Source organism: Nematostella vectensis, chromosome 11, assembly GCF_932526225.1.
Source record: "Nematostella vectensis chromosome 11, jaNemVect1.1, whole genome shotgun sequence".
In the NCBI taxonomy this organism is placed as follows: domain Eukaryota; kingdom Metazoa; phylum Cnidaria; class Anthozoa; order Actiniaria; family Edwardsiidae; genus Nematostella; species Nematostella vectensis.
The window spans coordinates 4,521,624-4,548,648 of record NC_064044.1 but is presented as its reverse complement, the minus strand read 5'-3'; the positions used below and the strand labels follow the sequence as shown (position 1 = coordinate 4,548,648).

Genomic DNA, 27,025 nt, shown 5'->3' with positions numbered 1-27,025 from the left:
CCCACTCTCGCTCCCCTTTGTTCACCCCTGTTCTTCGTTTTTCGGCCAAGTCCATATCCCTTGCCCACCCTCGCTCTCCTTTGTTCACCCCTGTTCTTCGTTTTTCGGCCAAGTCTATATCCCTTGCCCACCCTCGCTCCCCTTTGTTCACCCCTGTTCTTCGTTTTTCGGCCAAGTCTATATCCCTTGCCCACCCACGCTCCCCTTTGTTCACCCCTGTTTTTCGTTTTTCGGCCAAGTCTATCTCCATTGCCCACCCACGCTCCCCTTTGTTCGCCCCTGTTCTTCGTTTTTCGGCCAAGTCTATATCCCTTGCCCACCCTCGCTCTCCTTTGTTCACCCCTGTTCTTCGTTTTTCGGCCAAGTCTATATCCCTTGCCCACCCTCGCTCTCCTTTGTTCACCCCTGTTCTTCGTTTTTCGGCCAAGTCTATATCCCTTGTCCAACCTCGCTCCCCTTTGTTCACCCCTGTTCTTCGTTTTTCGGCCAAGTCTATATCCCTTGCCCACCCACGCTCCCCTTTGTTCACCCCTGTTCTCCGTTTTTCGGCCAAGTCTATATCCCTTGCCCACCCTCGCTCCCCTTTGTTCACCCCTGTTCTTCGTTTTTCGGCCAAGTCTTTATCCCTTGCCCACCCTCACTCCCCTTTGTTCACCCCTGTTCTTCGTTTTTCGGCAAAGTCTATACTCCTTGCTCAACATCACTCCTGAATGCACAGGGGGACGCGCAGGGTACCCCCCCCCATTGGCGGCCCAAAAGGTGGCCATTTCTTATTAAGGAATCTTCAAATCCTATGCTTTTTCCATATGATGTTTATGAGTGCGCACCCCCCCCCCCCCCCCCTATCAGCCAATCCTGGGTACGTGTCTGCAGATATCTCAAGTTAAAAATGTTAATCACTGAATTGCGCTAACAAATCTTAGACTAAGCAACCGGGCCTGCACTTCATGGTAAAATGCCCGGCATATAGTGAATTGAGGGAACAAATGTATAGGGTATTTCAATCCGAAACAAAACAGAATCTAAAAGCGATGCCTCCTGCCATAGCATTTTTGAAGGTGATTAGTTTGAAACAGGAGAGTGCAACCAAAAAAGAAATAGCTCAATTTGTTTGGGAAGCAACAACAATAAGGGAAAGTGAGAAAATGCTTTGTAATGAGAACTATATAATGACATCGCTACAAAGTACGATGATAGAGAATTTATTGCAAGTAGAAATATAATTGAAAACCAATTGTAAATTTTGTTCTTCAATATGAATGTATTTTGAGCAACGCCCGTGAATCAAAGATAAAAAGGTACCAAATAAATTAATTGAATTGATATAAAGTTAAATACGATATTCAATACTGATAATAAGATAAAGGAGAGCAATGAAGAATTTGAAATGAATCAAGTGGTGCACAGAAAATGTTTTGCTCATTTTGCCTACCCCTGGAGTAGAGAAAGCCATAGCCCGCGAACCGGCTATGTTTTCAGCGGCTACACAAGTTCGCATGCGCACTTAATCGCCCCTCGTGCACATCCATTCTGTGGAGAAGAGAAAATTTCTGCAAAAAAGTTATCGATAAATTGTATCTTCTTCGGAAAAATTTAGGGTTTTGCACCAACACAGGCACCATGACTGCTTCTCCGTACCATATAGCGTCCCTTCTAGACAAAGTAAGATGCTGAAATTGTGGAAAACTTTCACTTTTCATAGTTGTGTAGAAAATGACACCGACTTCCATCCTATCAAATTTGTGTGTTCAGTGAGAAACTTACCCTGGAGTAATATTTATTCATCAGTCATTAAGTGCTAGTAGAAAAAATACCATGTTCTTAAACTGCAAAAATTGTGTAAAAATACCCTGCAGTTTGATCTTGATTTTCTAGAGTAAGTATAGGATATTTTTTGACATCGATTAAGAAATTTTAATCTATTCGATCAATTTTGATTTTGACTCACTTGAAAGTAATAGGCATCCAGCTTTTTTCTTATGGTCTTGCTTTGTTATTTTATTAACACGATTGTTGTGTTTATATAAGAAATAAATATGTATAATAATAGATAATTTTTAGTGCAAGATGGAATACTTGATAATTAGCAAGAATTGAATCTATTCTTTGAAACCAATAGCATATTGCTTTGAAAATGAATTACAGTGAAATAGACGAAGTAAGGAAATGTTCTCAGATTATGCAACAAGAAAATAGAATTATGCTATTTTAGTAATTTACAAACATTGTAAGCATCTTCATTTTTGACGACAATAGATTTAAATACCCTTGCACGCAATCCATTGACCCGGTAACAACCATGTATCACAGGGTATGATTTGGTAAAGCTTGTTTGTGTATCATGTGCAGGCCTGTACCCAAGGGGGGGGGAGGGGATGTGAATGCAACCCCCCCCCTTTCCACAACGGCCAAAGGTCCACTTTCGGTTCTCAATAGATGTGCTATTTGTAGACAAAACTATAAAGCATAAGCTAGATCACTCTGGTAAGGTCCCGTGGAGATTCTGCAAAGGCATAAAAAAAAATCGCTTTTTTGTTTTTGCTGGGGTGGTCAGATTTTTATCAGAGAACACCCTCCCCCCCCCCCCCCCCCCCCCCCCCGGAAAATTAGGTCCACTTTTTCAGATTTCACACCTCCCCCCCAAAGAAAAATAAATGTGTAATGTAATCTTTAAACAGCCTCTGTCACCTGCCTTTGTCAGTTGCAAAGCACCAAATGTGAAAAACCATTCATTTCCATCGGCTGAATCCATGTAAACTCCAGGTTTTGACAGTTTATAAAAGAAGTATTCAGCCTATCCACTATACAGTAGTGTACTTTAATCTGATACTACAAATCCACTGTATTTCACTTTACATTTGAGAAACTTATGACTGTTATAATTTTTAGATGACGTCTAGTGATAAGGACTTCAGGTTCATGGCCACTAATGATCTGATGGCGGAGTTACAAAAAGATTCTATTAAACTTGATGATGATAGTGAGCGCAAGGTTGGTATATTAACAGCTAAACTGGGAGCATATCACTACCGTTACTGTAGTTGCCAACTAAAAACCAAAGTATTAAGCACTCAGTTGACTCGGATAGCTTAATCTGATGCACATCCAGATAATGCATAACACCAACTAAACTGTGCACACCAAAAATTGCTTGTTACCCTTTTTTTCAGATAATGAAATCAAGATATGTATAAAACGTGTCTGTTGAAATAGACATCCACATTGCGCTATGAATTTGGTACGCAGTTGAGAAAAAAAAAGTTTTAGTGTTTCAGCTTGTTTTTAGTTGGCTGTGTTAATGCAAGCCTGATGATTGTGGTAGAAAGTTATTACTGGCAAGCATTACAGTGGATGATAAAGGATAATGGTGACACTGTTGTTGTTATAGCTGTTTCTGGAGTTAATGAAATTCCTGGAATTGTCTTTTCATAGGTGGTCCAGATGCTATTAAAGCTGCTGGAAGATAAAAATGGAGAGGTCCAAAACTTAGCTGTAAAATGGTGGGTAGAATAAACAAAATATACTTCTCTCTGTAATATAACTTTTCTCTGTTTATTAAATTATTATAAACTGTTTTTCCCCCACTCACAAGCCGACACCACTGTTGTGGCCCTAAAGTTTGCCATTGATTCTATTTGCAGTCTTGGTCCCCTAGTCAGCAAGGTGAAGGAATACCACGTGGAGACCATCGTAGACACACTCTGCTCCAACATGCTGTCGGACAAAGAACAGCTAAGAGATATCTCTAGTATTGGTAAGAATCACTGTCAGCTTGTCATTCTTTTACTATGTCTGCCTGTCATTCCGTTGGTTGTTTCTAGATTAGGCTATCCACTGTTCCCATTTCTGTCTGTCTTATTTTGTTTGTTGTTTGGTTGTCTGTCTGCCAGTCAGTTTGGTTGCCTTTCTGTCTGTCTTTTCCAACTGTCTGTCTTGTTGTATTTCAGTCTATCTACTGTATCAGTTTGTCTGTCCCTAAGTGTTATTGTGTGTTATTCTGTTTGTTTGTCTGTCCATCCATCTATTTATTTCTTTTTCTCCTTTGTCTGTTTAATTCTGTAGATGAGTTCCATTATCCATTGTCCCTTTTCTGTACATAGGACTTAAGACTGTGATAGGTGAACTCCCACCAGCCTCTTCATCACTAGCAGCCAACATCTGCAGGCGAATTACTGGGAGATTGACAAATGCTATTGCCAAGGTATTGCAACAGTTATTTCATCCATACTTTGGATGCTGAAATTTTGGATGTCAAATGTTTGGCAAGAATTGCAGAAATAACAAATTTATGGTAACACTACAATAGAATTGATTCAAGAATTTAAAGGTCCATAAACTGTAAAATGTGATCTATCTGATAGATTTCAACCCTTCTCTGCCAAATCATGACATGAAATCACAAATTTTACATTCGAACAATGACCTTGGGTTCTAAGGTGTAAATCTCGGAAAAACCCACATAATCTCAGCAAAATCACAGAAAGTTTCTTAGGCTTATTTTGTCAACAGTAGTGGTATCTCTGTACTCCCATACTATACTACGCCTTGCTCTGTGTGTTCTGTTTGGGATATCATTGTCCTAGCTGTCATCGTTGTCCTTTCAATAGGTTCCTAATAGAGGTACCAATAACACTTTCCCATTTAAAAATGTACTTTCCCATTTAAATGTGTACTTTTGCGAGAGCGTTGTTTTCACGTCCTCAAAACGCGGGTCAACCAATCAGAGACCTTCACTTCAATAGCCTTAATTCAACGTGTCTGGAGAACGCCAGTCAGCCAATGGAATGATCTTGAAATTTGAGCCCTCGTGATTCCGCGTTCTTCGACGCGACCTGACCAATCACACCGAATCATTCTTATCCCGCAAAAAGGTCAATACAAAAAGCCTTCTGTCAACGATGCAGATTGCCGGTGATAACGATAATTAACACGGACTAGGGATCAGAATAGATCAAATGGAGAAGATGACTTTAGAAAATAAAAGGAGTAGCCTTACATCTTTAAAACTATGTAAAGTACTCGAACTTGAACAAGTCATTAAACAAGCTATTTCTAAAACCAACACCAAGGACACTTGAATTGGCTTACCCTAGTAATGACCATTTTCTTCTTTGCACAGCTCTCTCAGAATCTCTTTTCGCTATACCAAATATGTCATGTCTTTCTGTGAACATTTCACCAAATGGATATTTTTAGTGTTCCCAGGTCGGACTAACCATACTTGATCGCAATGAACCAAAGACTTGTGATGGCGCGAAACGAAATTGGCGCCCTTTTAGTCCCGTGGCTTGGCTTCAATCCCGGCTGTATCCAGCCCAAATTTGTCTGCCATCCAAATCAAATATTGTTCTTTTTGCCGTCAGTTTCATCCAAGAATGACCCATTCGTATTGTTCTCATTATAAAAAGATGCAGGAGAGAAATCTTCTAGCTCACACTGCACATGATGCCGTGTAACACGAGATCTCAGGGTATGGAATGAATTGATAAACAATTTGCTGTTTCAACAGATTTGGATTATACAGCAAATCAAAGTGCGTTTTCGAATGCAGAACGTGCAATCTGTAATATAGGTGAACTCGAAAAATTTGTCAATCTGTTTTATGTCGTTACTGCTAAGGGTTTCCCTCTTTTTCGAGTCTTTTTCACCCCCCCCCCCCCCCTCAGTAAAAGGGGTCTCTAGAACGCGCCAACATCCCAAAACATCGGGTTTATTCTCAGAGCATATTGTTTACTGTTTATTGGCAACAAAATGTCTAGTTCTCGGATAAACAACTACTACGCGGAATCACGAGGGCTCAAATTTTGAGATCATTCCATTGGCTGACTGGCGTTCTCCAGACGCGTTGAATTAAGGCTATTGAACTGATGGTCTCTGATTGGTTGACCCGCGTTTTGAGGACGTGAAAACAACGCTCTCGCAAAAGTACACATTTAAATGGGAAAGTACATTTTTAAATGGGAAAGTGTTCAATGTACTCTTATACGGTACTACTGTATAGCTTTATGAGTTCTGTTGAAGTCTCAGTGCTGGAGTTCCTTATTCAAGTGTGTTTGTGTTTTCTTGCAGAGTACTGATGTATCAGTCCAGCTAGAGGCCCTAGATATATTGGGTGACCTGTTGAGTAGATTTGGAGGTGAGTATGGCACCTGTTATATTACATTTTGTCAAATAATTGAGACACACTCTGATTGCTTCACTTACATGGTACGAACACCTGCTTTTAGCCGACAACAACTGGCTTCCATCCACACCCTCATTACCCCGTACCCTCCCGACAGCCCCTCTCCACCTAGCACTATCCCATGATTCCCCTCCCATTCTCACCCCTGCCAACAACCTCTACCCACACCACAACCACTATCCCCCTGCTATGCCTCCCCCTTTATCCTTGATGCCACAATACGAGTACCAGCTTTGAACCAACAACATCTGCCTTCCATTCGCACCCTCACCACCCCCTTACCCTCCTGACATCCCCTCTCCACCTAGCACTATGCCCTTAATTCCTCTCCCGCTTTCACCCTTACCCTCTGTTTTATAAACAGATGCCTTTTCAATTTTGTAAAGACCTAATCCGGTACACAGATATCTAATGTAGTATCCAGTAATGTTTATGAACTTACTAATAATAGTTTTGTTTTTTTCCCACTAGAATTGTAAAGTTTGCATGTAACTATTGTTTTTAATAAAGATCTTACCTACCTACCTACCCACCTACCTACCCACCCACCCACCCACCCACCCACCCACCCACCCACCCACCCACCCACCCACCCACCCACCCACCCACCCACCCACCCACCCACCCACCCACCTACCTACCTACCTACCCACCTACCTACCCTCCAATTTCTCGAAGAGGGTGAAAGTGAAACTAAAAACTGCTTTACACTGTGGAAAAAATATATCACTACAAATATGTTTTTGGGGGAACACTTGCATTTTAATGTATAATTTGCTACTTTGCTGTCCACAATGAATTCATTTTCCGATGTCTTTTTTTTTTTAGGTTTGCTAGTGACATACCACCAATCCATACAAGCTTCCCTGCTCCCTCAGCTCAAAAGCTCAAGGCTGGCTGTCAGGAAAAGGGCTATTATTGCCTTAGGTACACGAATATTGATTCACATTTACAGATAATAACAATTGGGTTCTTGGTAACAACTTTTATTGTTTTATGTCTGCCGATCAAGTCTGGCATGGCAGACAAAATTGTTTTTTGTGGAGCTGATGTGCTGTGTTTTTAGAGCATCTTGTTCTCAGTGCAAATGCTGGTCTGTTTGTGGAGTTGATGTGCTTTGTTTTTAGGGCATCTTGTTCTCAGTGCAAATGCTGGTCTGTCCGTCGAGTTGATGTGCTGTGTTTTTCAGGGCATCTTGTTCTCAGTGCAAATGCTGGTCTGTTTGTGGAGCTGATGGACCATCTTCTAAATGAACTTCAGCTTAACACATCTCACTCAACCACCAGGACCTTTATACAGTGTATTGGAGCTATTTGGTGAGTCAAATAAAAACTGCTACTGTTCCTTAGAGTCTGCATGTGTGAAGGTTACCATTCATAGTGTGTGTAAGTGCTGTCACTCTACGTAGATGGTGGAGCCAGTGTTCCAAGTGGCTCTTTTATGTCTGCAAATACAGGTTAATGAAGTATGGTGAGATAGAGGACCTTTGGTTTATCATCCTTATCGAAGAAGATGAGAGATTCAAAAACTGCAGTGTAGAGAGCCAGGTTTTTGTACCTGAAAAGATTTCATTCAACATCTTAACCCAGAACTTCTACTGTAACTTATGAAGCAAATCCTGCACAATTGTGTAATTGCAGTTTTTTTTAAACTGGTTATTGGTTTATTTTTAGCCGTCAGGCGGGACATCGGGTTGGTGAGCATCTAGAGAGGATCATCCCACTCATAGTCCAATTCTCCAAGGTTAACAACGATGATGAATTAAGAGAATACTGCATCCAGGTACACCATGCTACTTGAAGCAACTCAACACTGAAAAGAAACAACAAGCCAAAGTAAATTAGAATTTAAGCTTGGCATTATGCGCCCCTTCCCTTGACTTTTTAGATCAATAAAAATAGGTGATACATTAATGGAAAAGGAGCTAGTGGTGCTGTTTTCCATAAAGATTAAACAGTGTTTTTGCTTCCTACACACAGTAAGTCTTAATAACTTGTTTCTAAATAAACAAACTAGGATAAATTTTGCCTTGAGCCCTCCCTTCCCAGTTTAAGGCAAGATGATTGGGGGATTCAAATTCTGATATTTGCAGTACTGTTTAAGGCAAGATGATTGGGCGATTCAAATTCTGATATTTGCCGTACTGTTTCTACTGTAGCCCTTTCTTCAATGAGTCCTTGATTTTACATAATGTGCAAATATTTTGCCAAAAACAATGGTTATTTTCCAGTAGTTGTCCAGCAAATGGCAATAAGAACTTGACTCAATACATGAGTACTGACAAGCTACAATAATTGATTGTTTTTGTGCAACTTTTTTTCCAGGCTTTTGAATCATTTGTTTGCAGATGTCCCAAGGAAGTCACCTCCTACATACCCAAAGTGAGTACAAATAGTACATAGTAGTGTTTTACAGTTCCAGCAATGTTGACTGTTCTAGGCCAACAATGTTGACTGTTCTTGGCCAGCAATGTTGGCTGTTCTGGTCCAGCAATGTTGGCTGTTCTGGGCTAGCAATGTTGACTGCTCTGGGCCAGCAATGTTGGCTGTTCTTGGCCAGCAATGTTGGCTGTTTTTGGCCAGCAATGTTGGCTGTTCTGGTCCAGCAATGTTGACTGTTCTGGGCCAGCAATGTTGGCTGTTCTGGCCAGTAACGGTTCTGTTTGCATAAGGCTTCAGGCCTTGTACCAGAACATGATGGGTAACAGTATTCCTAAAATGCAAAAATCTTTTTATTCTAGATCATAGACATATGCCTAGAGTTTATTTGCTATGATCCCAACTATAACTATGGAGACGAAAATGATGTGGAAATGGAAACAGACATGGATGAGGACGATGAGGAGTAAGTCTCCACTTACTGAAGCACCTTACAGTAAACCAAAAATGAGTTCCTGCCATTGCAATTATAATTGCATAATAAACAGTTTAGCCAGTTAGTTAACAGTGCTTGTAAAAGAAGCAAATTAATGCCAATATTTCAACTTACAGTATCAACTTTGTGTTGCAGTGAGGATGATGATGAGTACAGTGACGACGATGACATGAGCTGGAAGGTAATTGCCAATCTCTTTTGTTGAAATGGAGACTAGTATTTTCACTTGTTCTAAGAAAATAGCCCAGTTTGAAATTCCACCATGCCTGTCAGTCATAGACACTAAGGTCAAAAGTCATTAAAACTTATTCATTAAAACCCAAAAGCTATTAAACTTGGGTTTGGGTTAAAGTTTTCAAGCCTTCCCAAGTAATGCTAAATCACTCTTCTTGCAAGCTCCACATCTAGTCTATTATACACTGTATGTCTAATAATATTTATTGATAGCTTGCTGTGCAGAGTTTTGAATGATCTTTGGCAATCTGTTGAAAAAATAAAGAAACATTGTGTTTATTATGAGTATCACTAGCTACTAAGTTTTATTAGAAATTGAGTAATCTAATCGATAGTTTTTACCCCTTCACTCATACTGAGATGTTTTGTTATGTTTGCCAGGCTGCTGACAAATTCCCTGCTGCTGTAATAAGCTCCCCTTGACACGTATTGGATGTCTCTTTACAGGTTCCCAGGGCTGCTGCCAAATGCCTCGCTGCTTAATTAGATGCATTTATGAATGTCTTTACAGGTTCGCAGGGCTGCTGCAAAATGCCTCGCTGCTGTACTTGGCTCAAGACATGAGCTACTTAGTGAGATGTACAAGAATGTAGCACCAGCCCTGATTGCCAGATTCAAAGGTATTACCACTCTTGCCCCTCTATCAAATAATGCATGATCAGGCCTGCACCATCCCTGATTGCCAGATTCAAAGGTATTACCACTCTTGACCATCTACCAAACCATGCATGATCAGGCCTGCAGTCCAAAAAGCACTCCACTTGAATGGAAGGTCCGCTCATATGTAAAAAAAATTGAAAAACTCTCTGAGCTAGAATGAGATACTTAAGTCATCACTAAAAGACCTAATACACCCCCCCTTCCAAAATGCTAGTTATGGGCTCTCTGATCATTGTGATGATGACATCAACATTACAACAGTAACAGTGATCATTTATGACAATGGTGGAAAAAAAAAACAATGCAAATGTCAGAAAATCCTCGATTTCAAACTTCCTTTGCAACAAATCTCTAACAATTTCTAAATTTTTTCAAGAACGGGAAGAAAATGTGAAGGCAGACATCTTCTCGGCTTACATAACCCTTCTGAGACAGACGCGACCAGTAGCTGGTCAAGCAGATGCAGATGCCATGGACGAAGATGGGGGGTAAGTAGTAATACTCATGCACATAGCTAAAGTAGGAGGTGTGCAGGCTCTGCATACACCCTCCTTGCCAAAAAAGTGTGTCATTTCATATTAAGGGATCCTCAAGTATTATACTTTTTCCGTTATTTTAAGTTAATATCAGTTTTATTTTACCTTCTTTTGTTTCAGACCCCTAGCCTTGCTGCAGTGCCAAATCCCAAATGTAGTAAAAGCACTTCATAGACAGCTGAGAGAGAAAAGTGTCAAAACAAGACAGGTAGGAACAAACTGATATCATTATCCCTTTTATCATCATCATCATCACCATCATCATCATCATCATCACCATCATCATAAGCAGTAGCTGCACAAATGTATTGAAGTTTGCATTTTTGCCATCCTCTTTATTATCAACATCATCATCTTAATCCCCATCCTCCTCTTCCTCATCATCATCATTATCATTATCAAAAAAATCAATATCAACATAATCACCACTATCCCCTCAAGCTCCATTTCAATTGCCGTTATTCTTATCAGCATTAGTGTCATCATCATTGTCACCATGTTCGACATCATCGCCATAAAAATGTTCATTATCCTTTATAAACTGATTTTCATACCTTTTCATTTCATTGCTACTTTTGTTTTCATTTTTGCTCTGATACTTTTAAAAAAGCTCACATACAAACGTACATATGTACGTTCTTCAACCATCACGGCCTTCAACCATCATTTTACATATGTACATACGTACATACGTACATACAACTTAACCATGTGGCTATTCATTGACCAGTTTCCAAAAGGCCCATGCAGTAGTCTCTCTTTAATCATATCATATTAATGTGTTCATCTTGTCATGGTTTCAGGGTCTCTTCCACACTCTATTGATACCATACTAATGTGTTTATTTATCATGGTTTCAGGGTTGCTTCCACTTGTTGTCAGAGCTTGTGTCTGTCCTTCCAGGAGCATTATCTGAACACATCAGCGCCATTGTGCCAGGCATTCAGTTCTCTCTCTCGTAAGCCCCAATACCTGTCTTACATTTATGCCTGTTTTTGACCATGCTTGATAAAGATACATGCCAGTTTCCTGGGGTGAGAAAGAACCACCCTTTCAGCTGCTATGTGTGCTCTATGACATCTGAAAAAATGTACTCTCAGGATTTTGAGCTGGGGGAGTTATGTATTTTGAGCCCATTGCCATAATTGCTTAAAATAATTTGAAATTTTCATGTCCAAAATGAGGTGCCTCATCTGACAAAAAGTTTAAAAAGTGGTACAGGTTAAAAAAAAGTCCATTCCTGAAGGTTATTTATTTAGACCTGTCTTAACAGAGTATGTGTTTTCTATTGCAGAGATAAAAGTTCCACTTCAAATATGAAGATTGATACGCTGGCATTCCTTGGAAGTATCCTATCCCAACATTCCCCACAGGTTTTTCATCCTCATGTGCAAGTTTTGCTTCCGGTGAGTTATTCATGTAGTGGATTGGTGGTGTATTGTTTAAAAAAAGTGGTCGAATAGTGGTTGAATGTGGTTGAATGTCAATCAACCACTCCTTTGTTATTGTTTATAAGTGAAAATGCAAAGGTTTATTTGCAAGAATAAGACTTCAAAATAACAATCTACAAAAGAAGTCTGATACTTTAGTTATGGTATTTGATTGAAAATGTCTTGGTTACTCACTCGAATTAGTTGATTGAAATGGATCTCTTGTGTAATTCAGCATTGAGTGGAAACTTAAAATGGTGGCTTGATTCCCCTGCTTTAATAGAGTTAGCTCAACACAGTTCATTAGTTAAAACAAAATCAATTTGAAGCTTGCTTTGACTATAAATATAAATAAACTCCAGTATATATGAGCATACCTGATTAGGAAGGTTCAAGTCCAATCTTGTTCATATTTCTTAATTGTATCTTCCAGCCCGTTGTTCAAGCAGTTGGGGACCCTTTTTATAAAATCACATCAGAAGCACTGCTTGTCACACAGCAGCTTGTCAAGGTCATCAGACCACTAGGTACAGTATGTGTGTAACCAACCAACAGTGTTAGGGGGCATGCCAAAGAGCCTCTCTCACACCTTTCTTATTGTCTTCAACAATACTGAAAAGCAAAGTATCAGAAAAAATCTCAAAATAGCTAACTATATAGATAAACATCTTATATATTTAATTTACCGAATTCAATGGCAAATACAGTATGGCAACAACTAAATTAGACAATAAAATTACTCACTTACACTTGGTACTTTGCTAGCATTACAAAATGGCAACCTTTAAAGTAGACAATAGAAGTTCTCACTCACACTTGGTACTTTGAAAGCATTACAAAATGGCAACCCCTAAATTAGACAATAGAAGTTCTTACTCACACTTGGTACTTTGCTAGCATTACAAACAGGCAACCCCTAAATTAGACAATAGAAGTTCTCACTCACACTTGGTACTTTGCTAGCATTACAAAATGGCAACCCCTAAATTAGACAATAGAAGTTCTCACTCACACTTGGTACTTTGATAGCATTACAAACAGGCAACCCCTAACTTAGACAATAGAAGTTCTAACTCACACTTGGTACTTTGCTAGCATTACAAAATGGCAACCCCTAAATTAGACAATAGAAGTTCTCACTCACACTTGGCACTTTGCTAGCATTACAAAATGGCAACCCCTAACTTAGACAATAGAAGTTCTAACTCACACTTGGCACTTTGCTATCATTACAAAATGGCAACCCCTAAATTAGACAATAGAAGTTCTCACTCACACTTGGTACTTTGCTAGCATTACAAACAGGCAACCCCTAACTTAGACAATAGAAGTTCTCACTCACACTCGGTACTTTGCTAGCATTACAAAATGGCAACCCCTAAATTAGACAATAGAAGTTCTCACTCACACTTGGTACTTTGCTAGCATTACAAAATGGCAACGCCTAAATTAGACAATAGAAGTTCTCACTCACACTTGGTACTTTGCTAGCATTACAAAAAGGCAGCTGAAAGAAACTTTTTAATTCCTGTGGGTTTCTTCTCTTCAGACGTAGAAAGCAAGTTTAACTACAAGCCATATGTGGGGGATATCTACAGTTGCACCCTGATGAGATTAAAGGCTGCCGACATTGACCAGGAAGTCAAGGAAAGAGCCATCTCATGCATGGGCCAGATCTTGTGCACATTCGGAGATGAATTGCAGGCCGAGTTACCAGTCTGTCTACCTATCTTCCTAGACAGACTCAGGAACGAGATAACAAGACTGACAACTGTCAAAGCTTACACTCTTGTAGCAGGGTTAGTTGATTATGCAACATGTAAATTAATTTTTATATCCACATGAGTGCGGTGTTGCATTCATTTGTCAAGAGTTTCAATTTAGTGAGTAAAATGATAATCTTTACTGATACCATATTAGAATTAACTTTTCTTATGTAATTGGTTTGAATAGAACTTAATCAATACTGAATATTAAAAGAAAAATTGTCATTCTGGGATCATATTTTTAACTAATTACTTAAAATGGATTGGTGGATCCACCAACAGAGATTTAAAATCATTATATTTTTATTATTTTATTTTTTCAGCTCACCTTTGAGAATAGACCTTAGCCCAATATTGGTAAGTCCATGTCATAGCCTTGGAAGTCATGTCACTCTGTCCTAAGCTAATTAATGAGTGTTCATGCAAAGTGTAGTCTTAGGCTGCTCTGAGATTTCCTTGGTTGAAATTACTGTAGCTGAGCTATATGCTCCTGCATTCTATGCTCCTACATTCTATGCTGTCTTAATGACAGCATAGAACATGGACAGCATATACAGCACGATTTAGTCATCTACATCTTGCCTGCAACACCACTACAACTGAAGTTGCAGAGTTTAAATCAGACTATTACTCCACTACAATCCTTAATTGTGACGACTCATGCGAAAACGTACCTTAGAGCTTCTCAATTCCGCAAATTAACCCACGAAATGGGCGCGAGCATTCCGCGAAATAAGCGCGAGCATTCCGCGAGACATAATTATTACGTAGTGTGTAATTCAGGCTAAGAAATGTTGTAGGCAGGTCGCTTACTATGTATATCGTGCTGTCTAAATCAGCCTTAATGTCCCTACTTAGGGTTTGTTACTGTATAACTTTTGAATTCATAGTTTACATAAGTTATGATGTCTTGAAAATGTGATTTTTGTTGTTGTTGTTGTTGGCAGAGTGACTCTATGCCGATATTGGCATCCTTCTTGAGAAAGAATCAAAGAGCGCTGAAGCTTTCTACGCTGACTGCCTTAAATGTGCTGATGACAAGCTATGGTGAGAATTAATACATGATACTGTACCTCCCACCTACTATTCCAGAACCAAACAATAAATATCCACAGGTCAAAGGAACCAGTATACAGTAAGTCTTAAATATTATTATTAGAGCTCATTTCTAACTCTGTGAATCCTTAAAAAATGATCTTACTGAATCAACCTGTTCATGCAAGTGATTGATTACCTTCTAATAATTATATTCAATGAGGTCCAAGGGTACTTATGTAAAATCAACAATTTAAAAATTATGAGCGTGTTGCTAGTGGTAGGCTGGCAGAAGGCATCACTAGACTAAACCCACTGCATGGCATTTTTTTAAACTTTGAGCAATAGCCACTTAGGGCAGTAGTATAAATTATCATTATTACTACTCCTAATCATAACAATTTCATATTTTCGGTTTGTAGTTTCTTTATTATCATCTGATGATATCAGTGGGGTACTTGCTGAAGTACCGCCCCTTATTAATGAGAGTGATCTGCATATATCACAGGTAAACTGATGTTTGTGAGTTATTAAGATTGGTTTTTGTGTATACTCACAAAAGCACAAGAGAATACAACTTGATTATCTTTCTATTTTGCTCGCATCCTTATTTAAAGAATGTTGACCACCCCATCCTTTGTTATTGTTTATCATTGAAAATACATACTGCAAATGCATGTAGTCTGATATGTTATTGAAAATGTTTGATTGAATTGGCAGTTGGAAATGGATTTTTTGAGTGACTCGCCATTAAGCGGGAGCATAAAATGGCGGGGTGATTGGCCTTTTTTAATGCATTTTTTATCATTGGTTTGTATTTACAGCTGACCTTATCCCTTCTTACCTCTACCGCTAAAGTACACCGAGTTTGCATGGCCAAGGTAATTGCTCAAATAAGCACTTCTCCTAAGATAGAAAAAATGAATTAACAGCAGGCCCGTACCCAGGGGGGGGGGGGGGGGGTGCAGGGGGTGCGAACGCACCCCCCCACAACGGCTGAAGGTCAACTTTCGGTTCCCAATGGACATGCTATTTGTAGACAAAACTATAAAGCATAAGTTAGATTACTCTGGTATGTAGCCAAATCCGACTGCAAAGGCGTAAAAAAATCCCTTTTTGTTTTTTTGGTCAGATTTTTATCAGAGAGCTCATTCCCCCCCTCCCCCCCTCCCTGAAAAATTAGGTCCACTTTTTCGGATTTCGCACCCCCCCCCCCCCCCCCCCCCCCCAAGAAAAATCATCCTGGGCACGGGCCTGCACAGTGCTCCCCCAAACAAGAGCCTCATCTAAATGTGCTGCACTTTATAGACTTTATAGACGATGATGAAGGGGAGTGAACTTCAGAAGAGAACAAAAACCGACAGTATTACCTTTGTCAGAGGTTTTTGTGTTCGTTGTAAACAAGCTATTTTGAATCTAAAAAAGAACAGATTTTTAAAATAAGCACCTTCCACGAATAAGCCTAGGTAACCTAGGTAACCTCCAATCATAGAGTATCACCAGTCGAGAGCACAAGATAGAACATAAGATGTCATGATTTGTCCTTTGATTAACCAAGGATATTAAGGCAATTATATCCTGATTTCACAGGCTGCTTCCACCTTTTTACCAGCGATTATGGTTCTCGTTAAGTCTCCACTGCTACAAGGTAAATGTGTTGATTTAGAATCACTTGGGCTTAAGGCATACGTCAACCCAAAATGTGCCTAATTCAGTCGAATCTATTGTTTTAAACATAGGCTCATGGAAAGTTCAATGTATGCTGTGAATGTGGTTCGAGTGTGGTTAATAGATTCGAGTTTGAGATGCCTAGACAACCTGGCAGCATACGTCGTATTATACTTGAACCAAATAAGATTTTTATGTAAATGAGAAAATACTTAATTCAAATCAAAACCTTTGAACAAAATCTGTAAGTGCACCCCCTCACCCACAAAAAACCCGGATTTTCCCTTGCACTTTACCTACTGACCATAAGTACGGCGTAGCTAGACAACACAAAAGAACGGGTTTCCCCTTGCACTTTACGTACTGACCGTGAGTACGGCGTAGTTAGACAACACAAAATTTAATTTTGTTATGCTGACCTTGCACTAAATGCACATATACAAGTGCTTGAAACGTGAATCACCAATGTGCAACAAATGTGCTTATTTTAAATATATTGTTCAGTAATGATTATAAATTATTGGTTTAACATGTTTTTATTTCTGTGTTTACCTAAGAATACTTTGTAAAAAAAAAGTCGAGCTCCATCACTGCTCCCTTGAGCCTTTCCTAGTATAACATTTGACTTTATTTAAACCCTTTGTTTTCTAACACTGGAATGAAGATGATGAGATGTTTTTACCAAAGGAATTATTATACTATACGCCATCTTAGACATGTGCATGTTGTTATTAATTTTCAGGCGGTGCCTTAAATGCTATGCTCACATTAATCACTGAACTCGTCAACTCTGGCATCAAGGGGATGACCTTCAGTAGTCTCTTTGAGGTAAGGATTTGAAACCCCCGTTAGAACGCCTGGAACTACAGTAGGTTGAAAGAACTGAGATGTATTCGATGTGTCTTTTTAGATGCTGGTTTTGCCCATCTATGCCCCACAGCCTGGTGTACAAATGATTCACAAACAGGTGCAGTCATTAGTGATTAACAGTAAGGTTAAGTTTTTAAATTAGCTAAATCCTATTTAACTCAGCTTAGATTTTACTGTTATATTCAGTCAATACATTAAGCAGCCCAAACACTTTTTAATTATATCCTCGTTTTTGCAGGAAATTTACCAAATGCTCCTAATAATGTAAGAAGCCTGTTTTTGCTCTCAGATACTGTATGCTTCCCAATGCTTTTGCCTCCCCGTGCGGCAGAGTGGCTGCGTGTTGTTTTCAGGCTTTTGATTGCTCAATGTGTTGTAGTGCAGTTACTCCCCATGTTATGCCGGTTATTTTCAGGCATATTACTCTATTGCGAAGTGTGTGTCAGTGTTTACCACGTTATGCCCCCTATTTTCAGGCATATTACTCTATTGCGAAGTGTGTGGCAGTGTTTACCACGTTACGCCCCCTATTTTCAGGCATATTACTCTATTGTGAAGTGTGTCGCAGTGTTTACCACGTTATGCCCCCCTATTTTCAGGCATATTACTCTATTGCGAAGTGTGTGGCAGTGTTTACCACGTTATGCCCCCCTATTTTCAGGCATATTACTCTATTGTGAAGTGTGTGGCAGTGTTTACCACGTTATGCCCCCTATTTTCAGGCATATTACTCTATTGCGAAGTGTGTGGCAGTGTTTACCACGTTACGCCCCCTATTTTCAGGCATATTACTCTATTGTGAAGTGTGTCGCAGTGTTTACCACGTTATGCCCCCCTATTTTCAGGCATATTACTCTATTGTGAAGTGTGTGGCAGTGTTTACCACGTTATGCCCCCCTATTTTCAGGCATATTACTCTATTGCGAAGTGTGTGGCAGTGTTTACCACGTTATGCCCCCCTATTTTCAGGCATATTACTCTATTGCGAAGTGTGTGGCAGTGTTTACCACGTTATGCCCCCCTATTTTCAGGCATATTACTCTATTGTGAAGTGTGTGGCAGTGTTTACCACGTTATGCCCCCCTATTTTCAGGCATATTACTCTATTGTGAAGTGTGTGGCAGTGTTTACCACGTTACGCCCCCTATTTTCAGGCATATTACTCTATTGTGAAGTGTGTGTCAGTGTTTACCACGTTATGCCCCCTATTTTCAGGCATATTACTCTATTGCGAAGTGTGTGGCAGTGTTTACCACGTTATGCCCCCCTATTTTCAGGCATATTACTCTATTGCAAAGTGTGTCGCAGTGTTTACCACGTTATGCCCCCCTATTTTCAGGCATATTACTCTATTGCGAAGTGTGTGGCAGTGTTTACCACGTTATGCCCCCCTATTTTCAGGCATATTACTCTATTGTGAAGTGTGTGGCAGTGTTTACCACGTTATGCCCCCCTATTTTCAGGCATATTACTCTATTGCGAAGTGTGTGGCAGTGTTTACCACGTTATGCCCCCCTATTTTCAGGCATATTACTCTATTGCGAAGTGTGTCGCAGTGTTTACCACGTTACGCCCCCTATTTTCAGGCATATTACTCTATTGTGAAGTGTGTCGCAGTGTTTACCACGTTATGCCCCCCTATTTTCAGGCATATTACTCTATTGCGAAGTGTGTGGCAGTGTTTACCACGTTACGCCCCCCTATTTTCAGGCATATTACTCTATTGTGAAGTGTGTGGCAGTGTTTACCACGTTATGCCCCCCTATTTTCAGGCATATTACTCTATTGTGAAGTGTGTGGCAGTGTTTACCACGTTATGCCCCCCTATTTTCAGGCATATTACTCTATTGTGAAGTGTGTGGCAGTGTTTACCACGTTATGCCCCCCTATTTTCAGGCATATTACTCTATTGCGAAGTGTGTGGCAGTGTTTACCACGTTATGCCCCCCTATTTTCAGGCATATTACTCTATTGCGAAGTGTGTGGCGGCACTCACCATGTCATGCCCTGTGGAGGGTGAGGCAGTCGTCAACAGATTTGTCAAAGATATACAGGTATTTAGGGCAGAGGGCTCAAAGAGTACAATCTTTGACTAGTGCGACCAATGTCTCATTTCTAGATGAACATCTTAAACTTAAAGTGGCACAAAACCAGAAAACTGTATAATATCGAAGTGTTTAAATTGGACGTGATCATACACATTTTACTGAAAAGTTAATTTGTTAAGTGAACACAATTTACGTGATTTTGGACAATTTAATTTCTTTAATTATTTGATAACTCATGTTAGACTGTAAGACTCAAAATTCTCAAATGTTTAATTCTTGATTTACTTTTATCATATTATCAGACTTTCATTGTGTTGTTACCAGTGAAATGTTTTCTAACCCACAGAGCTCCAAAGTAACAGATTCTGTTCGTCTTTTCTCACTCTTGTCACTTGGGGAGATCGGCAAGCATGTGTGAGTAAACTATTAGATGATTTTAGATAATCAAAAACAATTTAGACATTTTCAACTTGACAACATTGCTCTTTTATCAAAAGAAAATTGCTCTTTGCTCTTTTATCAAAAGAAAATACTGAGACAGACGATAAAAACCAATCTAGCTAAGGAAGCCTGAAGCCCGTGAAAATTATTAACTCTCGTGTAGGAAGACAGAACAAAGTCATACAGGGTAAGCATACGATTTGTGTGTGAAGTCTGTAATTGGTTGTATTTGTTTTGCTTAACAGGGATCTGAGTAACCACAAGGACTTAGCGGCTGCCATTCTTGATTGTTTCTCATCACCTTCAGAGGAAATCAAGTCAGCAGCATCGTTCGCATTGGGTAAGATACCTTTGTCACTGACCTAATACACATATCTACCTCTCAGATTGTCGCTCTAGATAAAAGAGCAGTGGTATTTAGCTATGAATATGACAGCTCAAATTTTCATACGCCCGTACTCATCTGTACTCATCTGTAGTGCCGTTCTTAAACATTATCGCCGAATTTGTTGTTGCGTAACCACCTTGAATTCAAATCCACATTCTCATCTGGGAATAGCGCATAGTCAGTCATACCACCATGACATATAAATTCCTTTGCAGTTTGCAGTCAAATGGTTTATGAAGCGACAGTGAAGGCATGAAAACCATCAATTTTTTGGACTGTTCATTGACTATGCTCTGTTCCCAAAAAAGACAAGGATTTTGGATTCTCTGAGGTTGTTCAACAACGAATTTGGCTATAACTTACAATCTTGTTTGGTAACTGCGTGGAACAGTCTGCTTTTACACACTGATGGGCTAGTCACAATGGAAAGTGCATTTAGTCATGTCTCCCACTGTTGATCTATACAAAAGCTAAACATTTCATTTAATTTTTCTTTCCCCTTAGGTAAAATCGCTGCAGGTAACCTTCAGCTGTACCTACCCTTCCTTCTCAAGGAAATCGAAGCTTCCCCTAAGAAGCAATACCTGCTCTTACACTCTCTCAAAGAGGTAAGAAATTAGAGAATAGTGTTCATGGCCTTTCTCGTTATATTGGTAGGGCATAAAAGATCATGTGATGAAAAATGTGGCACTGCCGTGTCTTACTCTGTATGCATATCAAAGTTACCCTATACTGTATCGTGACAAAAATGCCAGTTATTCTTTCTCTGGTTATTTTAGGTGATATCTTGTGAGGCGTGCAGCCCTGCTGGTATTCAGGCCCTCAGACCCTTTATTGCATCTATATGGTATGTCCATACACGTTTATCCAGAGCTTTCTAGCATCATTCCCAGGGATTCTTTGCTCTCTCGGGGTGCAATTAGCATGCTAGAATATACAGTAGGAGTAGTCCATTGTGTTCTACATTGTATTGTGCACTGAAGCATTTCGTTTCCAAGCTAGATGGTTAGTGAATTTTGTCAATCAGTTTTTTTTCCATCCTTATTGGCCTACTTCGCAGAAATATTATTGTGACCACACTAGTAAGTACACTGTAAACTATTTCTTTAGGTTGCAAAGTAGGACAATCGCTCAATGGCTAAAGTCCACAAATCCACCCCAACCATATGCTTTATACATTAGTACACACCCAATTCCACATCCCAACCATCTTCAAGAATCTGTCCCTGCTTCTTCTTTGAACAGTTTTTTTTGTCATATACTGTAGCATCTTAGCTAAAATGAGGTTTATTTATATTATTTTTGGTTAGGGTGCTGTTATTTAGCCACTGTGAGAGCACAGAGGAAGGCACGCGGAATGTAGTGGCTGAGTGTCTTGGCAAACTCACACTTGTGGACCCAGTTAACCTCTTGCCTCAGCTGCAGGTTCGTTCAAAACAGTGTTTCTTCTTGCCGTGTATAATCTTCTTTGGTAAGGTTTGGAGTATTTGACGTGATATCAGAGTTGTGATATTTCTCATAGCTTGATTTTTTGTTGACAAGTGTGTCACAGCATCTATTTCCATCAGCTGATTAGAGGGCGTTATTGCAATATGTTTTACTTGATATGGTAAATGAATTAAAAAAGGGTTCTATTTAGATGGCTATTCTGAGATTTTTTTTTTTACATTATTTGCCTTGCTTTCAATAAAAATTAAAAACAAAGGTATGGCTGATTGGGGCTCTTTACGCTCATCTTTTTTCTTTGTCTTTATATTTCAGGAATACCTCAAGTCTGGTTCAGCATTCGCTAGAAGCACTGTCGTAACTGCTGTTAAGTTCACTATTTCGGATCATGTAAGCCATCTTGTATTTCTTGTTTTGAGTGACTATAAAGACACTCCGCAATGCAACAAGTTATTTTTGTCTGTAACATTTTTCTCGTTCATTTTTTTTTCGAATTGAAAAAAATTCTTTTAAACTAATTTCACTAATCCGTAGGTAGTTTGAAACCAATTATTTTTCATACTAGTTTCACTAATCCTAAGTAGTTTGATAACAATTATTTTTTAACTAGTTTCACTTATCTGTAAGTAGTTTGAAGCAGGCGGATCTTTTTAGCAAGTAAAAACTATTCAAACATTACAATAGCGATGGTGTTACTTTTTGTCCCCAGCCCCAGCCAATAGACCAGCTGTTGAAAGGATCAATCAGTCAATTTCTACGGACTGTGCAGGACACAGACTTGGTAAGGCTTAGTCTGGTATTGTGACGTGCAAATGTAGACTTGGTAAGGCTTGGTGTGGTATTGTGACGGGCAAATGTAGACTTGGTAAGGCTTGGTGTGGTATTGTGACGTGCAAATGTAGACTTGGTAAGGCTTGGTGTCGTATTGTGACGTGCAAATGTAGACTTGGTAAGGCTTAGTGTGGTATTGTGACGTGCAAATGTAGACTTGGTAAGGCTTAGTGTGGTATTGTGACATGCAAATGTAGACTTGGTAAAGCTTAGTGTGGTATTGTGACGTGCAAATGTAGACTTGGTAAAGCTTAGTGTGGTATTGTGATGTGCAAATGTAGACTTGGTAATGCTTAGTGTGGTATTGTGACATGCAAATGTAGACTTGGTAAGGCTTAGTCTGGTATTGTGACGTGCAAATGTAGACTTGGTAAGGCTTAAGGTGGTATTGTGACGGGCAAATGTACTTTCCTTTTATTTCAATTGCGTCTTTGTTCATAGAATGTTCGACGTGTTGCCCTGGTAACGTTTAACTCTGCTGCTCATAACAAGCCGTCCCTGATCCGCGACCTTCTGGATGACATACTTCCTCAGCTCTACAATGAAACTAAGATCAGAGTGAGTCATGATCGTATAGAAAGCTGCTGTAGGAGAGGGGGTGGCAGGTGTCTGTCTGTTATCTTTTTAGGACAACAAATAAAGTGAAAAATTTAAGATCTTGTGTCCTACTTTACTCATTATCGTTTTGGTTTTATTTCAAATATTATGCATAAAAACAGGCAATAAAAGGGACTTTTCACAATTGGCACCTGTTTAATTCAATCAATTTAAAAATGGCCAGTGGCACTCCAGGCCAGATTCAGATGATTAATTACATGTTTCTGGTAAGCATGGCGCCAAATTGTGTTCTTGTAAAAAAATGTTTTAGGAAAATTAGTGTTTCCTTGATCATCTATTGCTGCTTTGGTTGATATATTTATTTTTAATCAATTTTTTTACAACCTGGTTAAAATTAGGATAATTATTCACCTTGTAGAAAGAGTTAATTCGTGAGGTCGAGATGGGTCCATTTAAACACACTGTAGATGACGGACTGGATATAAGAAAAGTAAGTTTACTACCGCACATCTCTTTCGTGTTATACCGCTCATATACAAACAGATAAACAATCTCGTACTAAACAACATACAATAGACCACTTACACAGTCTTCTTCTTCATACTCTTCCACACGTTCAAATGGCATATCGTAGTAAAGATATCTAATCTTGTGCTTAACAGACTACATTACATTGACCACTTTCACAGTCTACTCCTTCGTACCCAACCACATATGTGCAAACAGTATCCGTTTACTGATATCTAATCTTATGCTTTACAGCCTATATGGGCCACTTGCACAGTCTTTTCCTTCGTACCCTACCATACAGTGCAAACAGCATGATATGATATGTTACTGATATCCAATCTAATGGTAGATAGCGTACACTTGCACTAGGCTACCTGCATTGTCCTACCGCATGAAGTAGACTCGCAGCAGATACTATATTTAACTAGACTCTGTATCCAGGATATTATTTTCACTACACCGAATATTGAGAGATCATAAAAAATATATTTGGATAAAAGATGGAATAAGAAACACATTTTCCCCTGGTACAGTGCTTGCCTGCTTTGAAGGAATCATTAATATAGAGCCCCTTACATCTCTCACAAGGTCCATGGGGGGGGGGGGGGGGGGGCACAGCCACGCCCCTTCTGGTCATTTCCTTATAATTTTTTAATGTATTGGGGGTTACATTCCCCCAGTTCCCCACCCCCTGCTACGGCCCTGGACAACTAAACAAATACAGTCCCTTTTCTCATTCTTGGCAATTGATGTAACTCTGTTGGTGTTTCTCAGGCAGCGTTTGAGTGCATGTATACATTACTAGACACGTGTCTAGACAGATTGGACATTTTCGAGTTCCTCAACCACGTGGAGGATGGGCTAAAGGATCATTACGATATCAAGGTAAATTTGTATCCTACGACGGGATTTATTCCTTCAGTATGAATTGTCTCCATTTTTCTTTTCTCTTCATGTTGATATTTTGTTCTTCTTTTGACTATAACCTGTCAATCCGTTGCGCCCCTCTTTCCTTGTGGCCTTTCCTCTCTCTCCCCCCTCCTCTCTCTCTATGCCCCCTCTTTGTGTCTGTATGTGAGTCTCCCTGCTTTCTGGTAGCATACATGGAACATGCTTTTGACTAGTTTATAAGTGTTTGCTTGTCCATTCATTGTTTTAAACATACTCTTTTTCAGATGTTGACGTTCCTAATGTTGGTCCGACTTGCGTCTTTGTGCCCTAACGCTGTACTTCAGCGTAAGTACTTGACCCATAGCCTTGTGTTCTGTACGACTGAAAGTTTGACTGTTGCGCTTACTCTGCCTGTACATGCTGTGTCATGATGGACGTATTAAAGCCGCATTGTCACCAGTTTTCTTCTGGTCGATTAGGTAACAATCTCCGATGATTTTTAACGGAAACGCGAAAAATATTTCAAAATTGTAAAAGCAGTGTGTCTATTGTATGTTTCTTTGAAGATGTGATCGATAATTTAAACCAGATGGCCTGTTAAATAGCACGGATTCTAATAGATTATTTTGTGTTATAGCGGTTGAGGTTTACGTCGGACCTCCGGAAGTAAACTGGTGACAATGCGGCTTTAACATGTTTTTACGCACCTCGTCTACTGTATTGACATACTCTGTATTGACATGCATTGATGCGCCATGTGTTAAAGAATCTTGATCACCCACTCATTTGTTATTGTTTATCAATGAAATACAATGGTTTATTCGCAAGGAAACTTCAAAATAACAATCTCCAAATGAAGTCTGATACGTTATTGACGATGTTTCAATGAAAATATATCGATTTCTCGCTTGAAATGGATTCTTTGTGTGACACGGAATTGAGCGTGAGTATAAAATGGCAGCGTGATTGGCCTTCTTTAAAATGGCAAGTGTTGACATGCTCTGTGTTAACATATTTTGATGTACTATGTGTTGATATGATCTGTGTTAACATATTTTGATGTACTATGTGTTGACGTGTGTTAACATATTTTGATGTACTATGTGTTGACATGCTGTGTGTTAACATATTTTGATGTACTATGTGTTAACATGCTGTGTGTTAACATATTTTGATGTACTATGTGTTAACATGCTGTGTGTTAACATATTTTGATGTACTATGTGTTAACATGCTGTGTGTTAACATATTTTGATGTACTATGTGTTGACATGCTGTGTGTTAACATATTTTGATGTACTATGTGTTGACATGTACTATGTGTTGACATGCTGTGTGTTAACATATTTTGATGTACTATGTGTTGATACGATCTGGTGTGCCTGTCCATTGATATGACACACCTTGATCTTGTTCTTTACAGGTGTGGACATTCTTGTGGAGCCACTACGGCAAACACTCCAGACCAAAGTGAAGGCGAATTCGGTGAAGCAGGAGTTTGAGAAACAGGACGAGCTTAAGCGATCTGCCCTGCGTGCTGTTGTGGCTTTACTCTATATTCCTGACAGCGGTAAGTATTTACAGAAAGAAAAGAGCAAGCGATGAATGATTGGGTTTGATGGTGTTCTGTTATATATTTGAGTTGGTTTTTGGGCACTGGCCTCACTCAGAAACTTTTCTTTGTCTTTGATGTTTTATTGGTGGTGGTGGTGGGTTGGGCGGTTGATGGCACGTCACCTTTTGTGCCCGGGTCTGAATGGATTGGGCAGTGTTTTAACACTGCTATTTAAAAATAGCAACAGGGAGGACAACAGACAGGGAGCTCCACCATTCGTTTGTAAACCAACATTTTCCCCATTACAGATAAGAGCCCTCTGTTGAATGACTTCCTTGCACAAATCAAGTCCAGCCCTGAACTTGGTACAATGTTTGAGTCCATTCAGAAGGATGCAGGCTCTGAGGCTATGGACACCACCTGAGAAGAATAAAGAGCTACCTTGTACAATCAATAGTTGACAACAACCAAGGTTCTACTTTACTGTTGTTTCAAGATAAAATATCGAGCTTGGTGGTTATTGTTTTGTCACATATGGTCGCTGCAATATTCTATTGCTGAGGTGACCAAAAAGCATTGTTTTAAAGGAAACCCAATTATTGTTTTGGGTGGGAAGATTGCTGGTTAAGTGTTAGCAGTGTAGAATACTGAGTAGTAGCAGTAGAAATGACTTATTTCATACAAAAAAAAAATGAGTTGTCATATTTTACTGGCCCTAACTAAATAATGCCTAGAAGGCAAAGTATGTTGATGTCAAAGGACTAGAAATATCCCAAGAAAAGTATTTTATTAAACAGCACATTGTTGAGAACTGAAGCGAAGTTATGGCCTTAAAAGACCATCTACTCTAGCTGGATTCAATCTACAAGTCCGTATTGCATTCAGCACTGTACCAAGTACTTTGAGAGGCCCTGGTGAAATGACTATTTTCTGTCATCTTGCAGCTTGATCCATGAAAGAAAATCAAGCTATTGTTTTGATAAACCATGTTTAAAACTGGAATGTAATAAAATTCTCTAATGATAAGGGTATTGTGACTGTCAACAACCAACATCTATCTCCAGACGCGTACCTGAAAGGAAGGTGACGGCAGTGGCGGC

General features: G+C 39.5%; 1 protein-coding gene across 1 annotated transcript; it reads left to right on the top strand.

Moving 5' to 3' along the window:
• The first annotated feature begins 1,497 nt into the window (after positions 1-1,497).
• On the top strand, positions 1,498-26,951 carry LOC5505010 (cullin-associated NEDD8-dissociated protein 1). The gene is made up of 40 exons (XM_048734275.1): positions 1,498-1,662; positions 2,890-2,991; positions 3,433-3,500; positions 3,642-3,754; positions 4,101-4,201; positions 6,070-6,136; positions 7,013-7,111; positions 7,374-7,500; positions 7,858-7,966; positions 8,509-8,565; positions 8,925-9,028; positions 9,194-9,239; positions 9,804-9,912; positions 10,329-10,440; positions 10,609-10,696; positions 11,349-11,446; positions 11,783-11,894; positions 12,352-12,445; positions 13,468-13,717; positions 14,008-14,041; positions 14,632-14,731; positions 15,142-15,227; positions 15,544-15,600; positions 16,310-16,367; positions 17,130-17,215; positions 17,298-17,354; positions 19,216-19,311; positions 19,652-19,719; positions 19,992-20,086; positions 20,639-20,742; positions 20,914-20,981; positions 21,445-21,559; positions 21,896-21,970; positions 22,290-22,361; positions 22,853-22,969; positions 23,388-23,459; positions 24,254-24,364; positions 24,655-24,715; positions 25,794-25,940; positions 26,234-26,951. The coding sequence occupies exons 1-40, from the start codon at positions 1,621-1,623 to the stop codon at positions 26,347-26,349; spliced, it is 3,693 nt and encodes a 1,230-aa protein (XP_048590232.1). The 5' UTR covers positions 1,498-1,620; the 3' UTR covers positions 26,350-26,951.
• Positions 26,952-27,025: the final 74 nt, after the last annotated feature.